This window comes from Xenopus laevis, chromosome 7S (genome assembly GCF_017654675.1).
Source record: "Xenopus laevis strain J_2021 chromosome 7S, Xenopus_laevis_v10.1, whole genome shotgun sequence".
Taxonomy (NCBI): Eukaryota; Metazoa; Chordata; class Amphibia; order Anura; family Pipidae; genus Xenopus; species Xenopus laevis.
Window position 1 is genome coordinate 3,818,389 of NC_054384.1, and position 13,657 is coordinate 3,832,045.

The 13,657-nt window shown below is 42.5% G+C and overlaps 1 protein-coding gene across 1 annotated transcript in view; it reads left to right on the plus strand.

Moving 5' to 3' along the window:
* The first annotated feature begins 5,415 nt into the window (after positions 1 to 5,415).
* The window catches only part of a2m.S (alpha-2-macroglobulin S homeolog), a 30,187-nt gene continuing 21,945 nt past the window's right edge, over positions 5,416 to 13,657 (plus strand). The window contains 8 exon segments of the mRNA NM_001172060.1: positions 5,416 to 5,509; positions 8,467 to 8,650; positions 8,957 to 9,113; positions 9,574 to 9,626; positions 10,726 to 10,746; positions 11,432 to 11,600; positions 12,348 to 12,432; positions 13,265 to 13,385. Of these exon segments, the coding sequence (NP_001165531.1) occupies positions 5,436 to 5,509; positions 8,467 to 8,650; positions 8,957 to 9,113; positions 9,574 to 9,626; positions 10,726 to 10,746; positions 11,432 to 11,600; positions 12,348 to 12,432; positions 13,265 to 13,385 (864 nt within the window). The 5' untranslated portion in view covers positions 5,416 to 5,435.

Genomic DNA, 13,657 nt, shown 5'->3' on the forward strand with positions numbered 1-13,657 from the left:
AATTATTCGAAGGCTTGTTAAGGGATCACATTCAAAATATTGTCTGTTTGTCCTAGTGAATGACATTAGGTCACCCATTCCGATTAGAAGAAAGGAGGTTCCACCTAAATATTGGGAAGGGGTTTGTTACAGTGAGAGCTGTGAAGATGTGGAAATCTCTCCCTGAATCAGTGGTACAGGCTGATACATTAGATAGGTACAAGGAAGGGTCGGATGCTTTATTCACCAGTAGCTCCTCCCAGCAGACAGGAGGGAGCCAATGAGATTAGAGGAGGGAAAGGGGTGTTACAGGGAGAGCTGGGAAGTGAATCAGTGGTACAGGCTGATACATTAGATAGGTACAAGGAAGGGTCGGATGCTTTATTCACCAGTAGCTCCTCCCAGCAGACAGGAGGGAGCCAATGAGATTAGAGGAGGGAAAGGGGTGTTACAGGGAGAGCTGGGAAGTGAATCAGTGGTACAGGCTGATACATTAGATAGGTACAAGGAAGGGTCGGATGCTTTATTCACCAGTAGCTCCTCCCAGCAGACAGGAGGGAGCCAATGAGATTAGAGGAGGGAAAGGGGTGTTACAGGGAGAGCTGGGAAGTGAATCAGTGGTACAGGCTGATACATTAGATAGGTACAAGGAAGGGTCGGATGCTTTATTCACCAGTAGCTCCTCCCAGCAGACAGGAGGGAGCCAATGAGATTAGAGGAGGGAAAGGGGTGTTACAGGGAGAGCTGGGAAGTGAATCAGTGGTACAGGCTGATACATTAGATAGGTACAAGGAAGGGTCGGATGCTTTATTCACCAGTAGCTCCTCCCAGCAGACAGGAGGGAGCCAATGAGATTAGAGGAGGGAAAGGGGTGTTACAGGGAGAGCTGGGAAGTGAATCAGTGGTACAGGCTGATACATTAGATAGGTACAAGGAAGGGTCGGATGCTTTATTCACCAGTAGCTCCTCCCAGCAGACAGGAGGGAGCCAATGAGATTAGAGGAGGGAAAGGGGTGTTACAGGGAGAGCTGGGAAGTGAATCAGGGGTACAGGCTGATACATTAGATAGGTACAAGGAAGGGTCGAATGCTTTATTCACCAGTAGCTCCTCCCAGCAGACAGGAGGGAGCCAATGAGATTAGAGGAGGGAAAGGGGTGTTACAGGGAGAGCTGGGAAGTGAATCAGTGGTACAGGCTGATACATTAGATAGGTACAAGGAAGGGTCGGATGCTTTATTCACCAGTAGCTCCTCCCAGCAGACAGGAGGGAGCCAATGAGATTAGAGGAGGGAAAGGGGTGTTACAGGGAGAGCTGGGAAGTGAATCAGGGGTACAGGCTGATACATTAGATAGGTACAAGGAAGGGTTGGATGCTTTATTCACCAGTAGCTCCTCCCAGCAGACAGGAGGGAGCCAATGAGATTAGAGGAGGGAAAGGGGTGTTACAGGGAGAGCTGGGAAGTGAATCAGGGGTACAGGCTGATACATTAGATAGGTATAAGAAGGGGTTGGATGGTGTTTAGCAAGTGAGGGAATACAGGGTTATGGGAAATAGCTCATAGTCCAAGTTGATCCAGGGACTGGTCCGATTGCCATTTTGGAGTCAGGAAGGAATTTTTCCCCCTCTTAGGCAAATTGGAGAGGCTTCAGATGGGTTTTTTGCCTTCCTCTGGATCAACTGGCAGATAGGTAGTTAATAAAAAAAAAAAAGGTTGAACTCGATGGACATGTGTCCTTTTTCAACCTTACTTACTATGTTACTATGTTACTATGTTACTTTACAACCTGGTGGCATCCGAGTAGCTGAGGGCTCCTCCCAAAGCAAAAGGCGGCTGTTATAGGCAGAAAGTGAGCTGTGACTGCAACCTTGGCATCTGTTCTGGATTTTGGGATACCATAAATTACAATATCTCAATTTCCATGTTCATCCAATCAGTTGTCTTGTATTCATGTAGAAAAGAAGCCCCAATGGAAGCAAAGCTTCCATTTGCACTACCTATGGGTGCTATAACTTTTTAATAAATAATTCAGCAGCAGATGTTTACTGTGGTCCAGTTTGTGCCAATGTAATGTTTGTATGGTTTGAATGTTGCAGAAAAAGGGTCCAAATAAGTGTAGAAGCTGAGGATGAGAAATGACACGTATCCATTGAGTTAAGCCCCTTAAATTAATTTAAAAAAAAACAAGCAAATACAGGCGGTTTACACTGTTCGTGCCATGTCTGTTTTTGACCCCTAAGAAGTTTGTATTTGAGGGTCAAAGGTCTGCAGAATGTGAGTGGGAGAGCAAACAACATTTCATAAGGGTTTGTTGCTTTTGCCTCAGACCTTCAGCCTGGCGCATTCAAACTTTTATTTATTTACTTGCCCTGGAAAGCCCTATATATATATATATATATATATATATATATATATATACTATTTTGCAGATACTTCACTGATTATGGCCCTCACAGACCAAAACTGCCCTATCTTACCCAAACTGCTGTAGGGAATCCCTGTACAGCTTGTAACTGCAGTTCAAGCAGGATAATGTGTCACCCTGCCCACCCATGGCCTAAGGTTTAAAGCCAACAGATGGCATTCATGATTGACTCTTGCTAATTGATAAAATTCCCCCAAGACAATCTGCGGAAATGACTTGCAAAGAGATAGCAACACTGTCCACAAAGGGTCCCAGCTGGCTGTCAATATGAGGTCAATATACAATGCTTTTCCTAATTATTGAGTATTTTGGGCTTGGCTTCACGTGACTAGTAAATCACTTGTTAATGAATTAGCATTGTTCAGATACTTGCCATGTGTTGTTGCTGGGAATTAATGAAGTTATCCTACAATTACAATACAATAGAGATGGTTGCAGCCTACTGAGCTGAGGCAGTATCTGTGTTCATTCCATTAAAGCCCTTTGTTCTCCCAGTTGTTAGTGACTCGCCCATTGTTTACAGTTTAAATACCCTCTTCCTCCTGACACCAGCTTCAGCTATACATGCTTGGGTAATGTTATGTGGCATATTATCTTTGTCGTGTAAACACAAATATGCTTGTTGCCAGCTAAGATGATCATTGCTCAGTGTAGCCACCCTTACCCCAAGAACTACATCATATACAAGGTCTGTTCAGAACTTTAATCTGCAGATCATATCCATGGCCATTAGTATTTCCACCCTGCTCCATTAATATCTGAATTAGCCCTAAGGAGATATTAATCAGGAACATGATCTTTTGGGGTCTATTTAAAGGCCAGTAGTATAGAGAGGTTGAGTTGGAAGGCATGGTATGCCTCTATTTGGGAACTCTTTGTATAACCATTATACATAGTTCATTAGAAGACTGCTTACTGTCATTATAATTACTGCCGTTTTCTATAAAGGCAGTACATCTTGAGCACCAATATATGTTGGATCACATTGGCATCAAGACTACATGCAAATATATCTCTGAACAGGATATTATTCTACCCAGGTGCCCAGCTCAAGCTCAGTTCCTGCATATACCTGCAAAATAGTTGATTTTCTAAGTTTCTAGTCCTCACATACTTGTTATAGTCAACAACAGGGGTCCGAACCTTTTTTTTACCTGTGGTGCTAAATAAGGGCTGTGATTGGCTATTTGGTAGACCCTGGACTGGCAGCTACAGGAGGTTCTGTTTGGCAGCACATCGGTTTTTTATGTAACCAAAACTTGCCTCCAAGCCTGGAATTCCAAAATAAGCACCTGCTTTGAGGTCACTGGGAGCAACATCCAAGGGGCTGGCGAGTAACATGTTGCTCAAGAGCCACTGGTTGTGGATCACTGGTCAACAACACCTCACCCAACTGAATCATCAGTACAAGAAAATTGTTTTCCATTTTTCACGTTCCCTCTTCAGAAAGGCAACTGAAATGAAATGTGTTGACACCTAGAGGACTGCAGTGCCAAGCCTCAGGGGATATTTAGCAGCTATAGCTCAGGGGCAGCTCCACATCCAAAGCTGCCAATGAGGAGAAGTCACATGTAGGGCACTGACTGAATATGTCTTCATATGAAGTGAATTTGTCATCAGCAAAACATTTCCCAAAGATCAGAATCCTATTGGTTCTGATGGTTCTCCGCCTGTATAAAAAAAAAACAAGAGGAAGCATTGTCAGATATTGAGAAATGTTCTGCCAAATAATCCAAGGGGCCTAAAACCAGGGATCTATTTAATCATCACTTCTTCTCAGGTTTCACTAGCTTCTTGTTTCCATAATATACTAGGGGGGTGACAGGGGAAGGAGCTGCCTCAGGCAATTTGGTTCATAACAATGTTTAGGGTGAAGCACAAGGAAAAAGTGGTCGGAACAAGGGATGGAGGCTAGGGGAATGTCTAGTAGGGTTACTGCCTGCATTTGTTTCATTTCCCATAAAGAAAGTAAAGAGTTTTACCTGCAGAGCAGCAGTGAAACAGATATTTGAAAAATTAATTGGGAAAACATCAGCAATAATGTCAGCCTGCTGCTGATTGTGATCCTGACCCGTGTCTGGCTTCCTTCACAATTTCGTATCATTCCTTTCTGATTCTCCCATTTGGCTACCAGTTTAGTGCCTATGTTGTTATGTCGGCACCTCTGTCACTCTTTACCTGGGCTCATTCCTGTACCGACCCAGTGAGTGAGCTATTACTCTACGGACCCGCTACTGAAGCCTGATATAAATATCGACGTTATCACGAGTGGTTTGCCCATCTCTGATTACAACTCTGCTTGTCAATAATGGCGCACAAAGTAAATGGCTGATTAATAGTTGCAGTGATCATACTGTCCCTAGGGTGCTGAATTCTCCATCTGTAGCAGGAGGGAATAACATGAGGGCTGGAATGTGGGCAGGTAACCCAGACCTTGTTTTGTGATTGGGAACAGAAATAAAAGGTGATACACCCACCATACACAAGCTGGCAACACGTAGCGCTGGAGTTTCGTTATGTCTCAATGGCATTTAATAGGAGAATAACTGTACTGTGATTTTTGGGAAATTTTTCAAAAAGGATTACGGGAATAAATCTGTGCACAATTGTCTCTTTTGTCCCCCTTTGTCCAGCAGAGGAGAGGGAAATACTGGAGAACTGTTCAAGTCCCTGTAATTAAAGACCCTTTAGCCAGGCCCCTTTCAGGGATCGCTGCCGACCCAACCAGAAATATGAAGCGTTCTGCTCCGGCCCTTTATATTTTCTCATTATTTCCCTGGAATTTTAATGAAAAGGGTTGTGCGGGAATCCCATTGCCTAACTGGGCAGTGAGCCACCGACACACAAACCATTCAGTGCTGATCTGTAATTGGATAAGCTTCAAGCAAACAGACACAAGGTAAATATGTGCATTGGGTCAGTGTGAGTGGGTTTGGGAGGCTGTAGGGAGGTGCACCCAGGGGCGGCTTTATAAACAACTCTGTCTCCTTACAGATTTCTCCTCATTCAGCCAGAGGCACCCAGCCAGAAACATGTGGAGCTCCGCTCTTGCCTTTTGCCTGCTGCTCACTGCCTTCCCTGGGGGAGACTCTGCACCTCCTCATCCGTAAGAAAATTGGGATGGGACTGGGATATTTCTGCCTGTTTCTTTCTAATATTTGAATTTTGTGAAAATACTGCAATAATGTCATTTTCCTTTTCCTAATATTATCAGCACTGAATCCTATTAAGAAAAATCATCCCATTTAGTGATTACCCTTTAAGCAGTTGTATTAGCAGACACTGGGAACTAATATCTGCTGCTCCTAAAATAATAATTCTGTGCGGTTGGTCTGCTGAAAAGCCATTGAATATTTCCAGGAAGAATAAGGACTGGGAACTCTCTCATTACTTTAGGAATTGGTTTTAGCACTAATATTCTCATGGAGTCAGAAGGGTCATTATTAACTAAAATTAACTATGTGCAAAGTGCAGTTTTCAGATGCCAATTGCTGTGTTTTTTGTACCCCAAATGCTCACAATCCCCTGCAATTGTGTTTGATACTTCCAGGCAATTGCACAGGACTGTTTTTATGGATTTGTGGGGATTTGTGTCATAGCCCTATAGGCATGGGGGTGGGCTGCTTACTTTGCAAGGGGGTCCACGGTTGACGCACAACACATACGAAATCACAGCACACCCAACTTTTTGCTGAATGCGAGTGTCCTGCATTGTTAGAATTAATAAAGGGAAAATACGTGGTATTTGTAACTGGGGATGACTTGATTTTATTACTTGGTTTTATTTTTGCATCAATGTTCAGGAATTCATTTTGGCAGGGGGTGTTGTTGCTTAGGGAGCTTTATTCTCTGCAAGATTGGATTTGTTCATATTCATGGAGACAGCCATGATTTCTCTGTAACAAACGATGGTCTCTGGCATGAAGATTTCCTTTGTTTTGTTTTTTACAAATCTCACAACTATAGGATAACAAACAAAATGGGTAAACAAAGAGCATTAGAGCTCTTGGTTGTGTTCATTATAGCAACAAGCTCTTTCTTTGGAGGTTTAATCCTTGGGGTATCTCTTGTTTTACTCAGTAGGGCATGGCCTGTTCAGTGTATCCATAACGGCAGGAGTTTTGCATTTATATGTTGCCATACAAGGTGTTTCAGTGTACTAAGCATAATTAAGAACGGTCCCTGAGGTTACAGATAAGCTGTACAGAGAGATCCCATAAAACTATGGCAGTATAGGTATTCCCTGTACTAAGCACAATTCAGCAGGGACAGTCCCTAAGTTTGCTCATAGTCTGTGCAGAGAGATACCATACAACTATGGCAGCATAGGTATTCCCTGTACTAAGCACAATTCAGCAGGAACAGCCCCTAAGTTTGCTCATAGTCTGTACAGAGAGATCCCATAAAACTATGGCAGTATAGGTATTCCCTGTACTAAGCACAATTCAGCAGGAACAGCCCCCTAAGTTTGCTCATAGTCTGTGCAGAGAGATCCCATAAAACTATGGCAGCATAGGTATTCCCTGTACTAAGCAATTCAGCAGGAACAGTCCCTAAGTTTGCTCATAGTCTGTACAGAGAGATCCCATAAAACTATGGCAGCATAGGTATTCCCTGTACTAAGCACAATTCAGCAGGAACAGCCCCTAAGTTTGCTCATAGTCTGTACAGAGAGATCCCATAAAACTATGGCAGTATAGGTATTCCCTGTACTAAGCACAATTCAGCAGGAACAGCCCCCTAAGTTTGCTCATAGTCTGTGCAGAGAGATCCCATAAAACTATGGCAGCATAGGTATTCCCTGTACTAAGCACAATTCAGCAGGAACAGTCCCTAAGTTTGCTCATAGTCTGTACAGAGAGATCCCATAAAACTATGGCAGCATAGATATTCCCTGTACTAAGCACAATTCAGCAGGAACAGTCCCCTAAGTTTGCTCATAGTCTGTGCAGAGAGATCCCATAAACTATGGCAGCATAGGTATCCCCTGTACTAAGCACAATTCAGCAGGAACAGTCCCCTAAGTTTGCTCATAGTCTGTGCAGAGAGATACCATACAACTATGGCAGCATAGGTATCCCCTGTACTAAAATTCAGCAGGAACAATCATTTTAGTTTACTCATAGCCTGTACAAAGAAATATCATAAACCTATGTATAACACTGGAGGTTTTCCCCTTTAATAAGCATAATTCAGCATAAGTTTGCTCGTAGCATGTATAGAGCTACCTGTAACAATTATAATAGTGACCAGTTATTCTTCCTGGTAAATGTAGTCGCTCAGCATTAGTACTTTTTGCATTTGGTTTGATGCAGCAGACTCTGTTTTTAGAATTATACGGATGGCTCCCCTGGCAGGGATAATGTTTTATACATAAATGCTGTTGTGCAAGTTTAGACTCAGAGTCCAATGGCCGCTACAAGGGTAACAGTAAGGGGCCTGTGTTGGTTTTGGACTGGATGTGCCAGACTGGACTGTGACTCCACTGTGCAACTTTATGAGGCTGAAGAGCTAAAAAATCACCCAAAGTAAAATAGCTGCACTGTGATTCTGAACTCTTTCTCAATCCCAATAAATGAGTAACACGATAAGCCCTGGGTCTTGCACTGAATCTATAGCTTGTTCCCCTCGAGCCACCCATTGGCACTGGCACTTGCACTCAAAGCTCAGGGTCTTCTCCATTCACAAACATGCACAATGCGTCCTTGCCCCAAAGGCTTGCGGTCTAAGTTTGTGTCTGGGGGGGGTTGTAGATTATATAAAAAGAAAAATACGCAGGTCACATTTCCATCACAAGCTGGAATCATGTAAAACATGGGTGCCTCCTTGGTTCTCCAGAACAACTGTGAGAGGAGGAGAAGGTATTCATTCAGATTGTCCCACCCAGAGAAAACATAGGCCTCTTTTGGGCTCTTGTGCTTCTTAATGTTGTTGATAAGTCCCCCAATTTCTGACTTTCCACTATCATTCCACTTTAACCCAGCCATGGGACCATTGATAAAGCATGTAAGGGGACCTGCTAGGGGTTGTGTGTAACTTTATTCTCTCTCCTGCTACATATAGTAAATATATGCTTCTGGTGCCCACTGTCCTGCATGGCGGGAGTGAGGAGAAGTTCTGCCTGCTGCTCTCTCAGCTTAATGAGACCGTCACGGTGACACTGACCATGGGGTTGCCGAGACAGAATCACACATTGCTGGAGAAGCAGGTCACGGATAAAGAAGATGATAGCTGTGTCCCCTTCCAGGTAAGAAAACCAGAGCTCATAATATTTGCTTATTAGTTGGGCGGTGGACTTTTCTTGGGGTATCTCCATTGCCTGACGGTTGGACAGCAGAACATGGGGATGACATAGTTGGGAGTTTACTTGCTGCAGTTTGCTTGGGCTTTACATGCAAGGAGAACTTATCTAGCTGCAGCTAAAACCAATGTTGGGCACCCATGAAAAGGTATGAGTTTCTATATCTAGAGCACATTATACAGTAGGGACTACAGTGTGTTTTAGTATGGAGGTCATTTATATTTGGTTTTATGGTTCCTTTTACCGTTCCAGACTCCCAAGTTAGACAATGTAGAGGTGGGCTATCTCACGCTGCTCGTCGACGGAGACACCCTGCACTTTACATCTCGAAGAAGTGTCCTGATTAAACCTCTGCAGAACCTGGTGTTTGTCCAAACTGATAAACCCATCTACAAACCTGGACAGAAAGGTCAGTCTTGTGGTTAATCAATTATTTCATTATTTTGTTCATGTTTGTCACCCTAGTGGGATGTTGACAATGAATAGGAGAGGCCTTGGATAGAAAGATAAGCAATGCAAATATTAGCAATAGGAATTGCTGGGATCACTGACCTTAGCTGCTTAAAGTCATAGGAAATAGGCAGAATGGAGAGGCAAACAACTCAGATGAGTTTGTTCCTTCCCAACAAACACAAAGCTGTGTACATAACACATTTCTTATTATTCTACTTACTGTACATGTAAACATGTTGTTATAGTCCTGTATTGCTATAGAAAATCAACCTTCTCCTGATGATGTTCTGGGTGCACTATACTCCCTCTTTTCTACCTATCTCTATCTCTCGTTAGCATGTTCCTGCTGCTGCTTAATTGGTTACCTTCCTGGAATTAACTTCAAGTAATTGAGATTTGTATTTTCCCTTCTTTAGTTCAGTTCCGCATCGTGTCTCTGGATGAGAAATTTTACCCCGTTTCTGAGCAGGTGAGAAGACACTCAGTCATGAGCTCAAGAGACAAGGAGGACATTACCCTAATCAACTTTGTAAACAGCAATACGATAAAACTCATAGTGACCTTATGTTAGAGATTTGCAGAGCATGAGAACAGGGGAGGACATGCGAATATGAAACCTTAATCAAAGCTTCTCTATTGCAAACCCCACTTGGAGACCCTTCATACCCTGTCCCCTACTATACTCCTGCAGTGCTTTACACGTCCTCCCTAAAGATGGATTCTGAATTGTAGCTTCTACACCTTTCTCTCACCACCCAAGTAGAGACCTCTTGTACTGGAGACCTACAGTGCATTATGCAACCTACCTAGAGATGTCTTCTAAATGCATTAGACCTTTTGCAACCTACCTAGAGATGTCTTCTAAAAACATTAGGATTAATTTACTTAGGAAAGAAGTGCACCCCTTAATTCTCATTTTGGGAATACTGCTTCCCCAGGCCTGAATGCACACTGAATCTTAGACTAGTAAAGCTGGTGCAAGATGCAACACTTAGTAATTGTGGTGGTAGCCACATGTCTTGATGCACTTTTTTTAAACAAGACAGTGTGGAAAGTCCAAACATAGATGGATTGCACCCATTATTGCACTTTACACCTATTCATAAAAGTTACACATAGTTTCATAGTTAGCACTTCGCCAGGTGAAGATTCACCAGGGCGCCGCTAATTCACTAAAATCCGAAGTTGCACTCTGGGAGGCGAAAGGTAGCAAAGTTGAATGGACGTATATGTAGCAGTAAATACATTACACTACATAAGCCCGGGAAAGCTTCATAAAATAAATAGAGTTGTTATTTTGCCCTATACATGTGCCCACTGTATAGTTAAGGTGCCATATGTTAGGAAATGTAGTGGGGAAGGAGGGTACCCCCAAAAAAATTTACGATCTTTTTCAGCCTATCACCCTTAAAAAAGTAAAAGACGCCAGCGTTTTTTGGGATGTCACGCTGGTGAATTTTCGCTAGCGTTAGCCACTTCGCCCTTTAGTAAATTTCCAGATTTCAAATACATTTATTTATGGATTTTATAGTTCTCCAGAACTGACCTTTTTCTTTTTCTCTTTTTAGTTTCCGGTGGTTTATATTACGGTAAGTAACAAATCATTTCCCATCAGTGCAGAGCTGCCCATGTGGCTTCACATCACACAATGGGGTCTGGTTCCGTAGGTTAAATGAGAAGGTCCTTTTATGATCTGGCACCAATTCTTTTCTAAGCTGGGTCAGGACAGTATAGGGTCGGGGCATAAAATGAATCTTAAAGGAACAATCCACAGATATATGTTTTAGAGCTTTTGTATCTGATTCAAATATGGAGTCTGCTCTTTACTGGAAGTTCAGAAGTCATTACAGATACAAGTCTGACCACTTGCAAAGAATGTGCAGTTTCTATCACCAGTATTGGCCTTTGGACTTATTTTGGACATTTGCACAGGGTAAAAAAAAATAGGTGGGGAAACAACCAAAAAACAACCACTGTTGAGCCATGTTGCCTGAATGAATAGGATGATTTTACTGAAGGGGAAGGTTGGTATTTTATATGTAAGGTTGAACAAAGGCCGTACTCCCATATGTAATACAAGGCACTATGTTTGCCCATGTGCTGTAACCCATAGCAACCAACAATGGGCCTTTTATTACATTACCCCAAAAGTTTATTGAGTTCAAACTGAATGAACCAGAGGATAGGAAAAAACCCAAACTCTCCTCCATATCATGAGTCTCTGTGCTCCAAAGTGATCACTGCATGAGTAATCAACAATGACTTGTATTCCAGGACCCCAAAGGCAACCGCATAAGCCAATGGCTGAATGTGGAGATCAAGAATGGCCTTACCCAGGAGTCCTTTCAGCTCAGCTCTGAGCCAGGCCTTGGGACATACCATGTAAATGTGAAGAGAGAGAAGGGTGACCTTGTTATATACAGCTTCAGTGTGGAGGAATACGGTATGTAGTACAATGCTTACTGTTGTATTTGGAGATGATACAGGACGCAGTTGTTGTTAACAAATGATGTGTGCCTTTCTATGGTCACAGAACAACCCCTCAGTGACTTCTAATATCCTTATCATTTACAGTAGGGGGTACATTATCCCTTATAATACATGAGTGATACTCAGAGTTCCCTGTATAACTCAGCCTGCAGCCTTGTGCCTTTATATGGTCACAGAACAACCCCTCAGTGACTTCTAATATCCTTATCATTTACAGTAGGGGGTACATTATCCCTTATAATACATGAGTGATACTCAGAGTTCCCTGTATAACTCAGCCTGCAGCCTTGTGTCTTTATATGGTCACAGAACAACCCCTCAGTGACTTCTAATATCCTTATCATTTACAGTAGGGGGTACATCATCCCTTATAATACATGAGTGATACTCAGAGTTTCCTGTATAACTCAGCCTGTAGCCTTGTGCCTTTATATGGTCACAGAACAACCCCTCAGTGACTTCTAATATCCTTATCATTTACAGTAGGGGGTACATTATCCCTTATAATACATGAGTGATACTCAGAGTTCCCTGTATAACTCAGCCTGCAGCCTTGTGCCTTTATATGGTAAACAATTTGGTTTGCACATGTGTCAAAACAAGTCCCCCGTACTCTTGTGCTCACGCAACCCAACAAAGGACTACTGTCTCTATTGCTGCAGTTCCTTCCAGATCTGAGTCATTCCTGTATATTTTTCAGTGTTGCCAAAATATGAGGTGCAGGTGAAACTGCCAGCGGTTGTAACAATTCTGGACAAAGAGGTGAAAGTGACTGTGTGTGGCAGGTGAGTGTTAGCTCTAAGCTCAGATTTAAAATATATTTTTTTTTAAAGGGAAGATTTTCTAAAAGTCTTAAAGGCAAAACAACACATTAGAAGTCTACAGGTCCTGGTGTATAAATTTAGACCAACCCAAAAACCTCAAGGTTATTGTTCACAAGCACCAATACTACTATAGGTGTCCAGAATACTTGGGACCTGGGTTTTCCAGATAACGGATCTTTCTGTAATTTGGATCTTCATATCTTGTCTACTAGAAAATCACAGAAACATTAAATAAACCCAATAGGCTGGTTTTGCTTACAATAAGGATTAATTATATCTTAGTTGGGATCAAGTACAAGCTACTGTTTTATTATTACACAGAAAAAGGAAATAATTTTTTAAAAATCTGGGTTATTTGATTATTATGGAGTCTGTGGGAGACAGTCTGAGCTGTAGGATACTGGTTTTCAGATAACAGATCCCATACCTGTACTTTAATCCACTGATATCCTTTAAACAATGCATGTAGAATTATGGGCCATTTATTTCACTCAGCCTATAGGTTACTACCACAGGGTCTGGCCAGTTGCAAAGTCAGCACCTTGTGTAGTGACAAATACTATCAACACCCATTTTTTGTAATTCTGATTAAAAGGAGGGGTCATTCATGGGAAATTACAGGCATTGTCACATTTTACCTGTTGCTGAGGGCAATTCCATCCCATAGATACCAATAAGCAGATGTCACCACCTTCTACCACCACTTCCATCCTGATTCTCTGTGCTGCACTTTATTAACATCTCATTAGTCCTAGGCTGGTTGAAACTACATCACTCTCTCTTCCTCTCACAGATACACATATGGAAAGCCAGTTTTAGGTATGATCAATGTCCACGTGTGCAGAAAGTTCACTGAGCGTTACAATCCATGTCCTGATGAAGAAGATGGTGTATGTGAAGAGATTAACCAACACGTGGGTATCTATAATACATGGACGGTTGACCTAAGGCATAAATTCAGATTATAGAAACAATGTGGTTTTTATGTAACTCTACACAATTCCCAATGGTCCTCTTTTCCCCACCTCTCTCTTTGTTAAAGCCCGGTGCTGGTTAGAGAGGTCGGCGCCTCTCCTACTCGAAGATCCGTAAAAGATACCAGACACACAATAGCAAGTGTAGCGGGGATGACCCCTGCACGTTTATTGCGTCAAATGTAACGTTTCGGGGGCGTGTCTGACGAAGG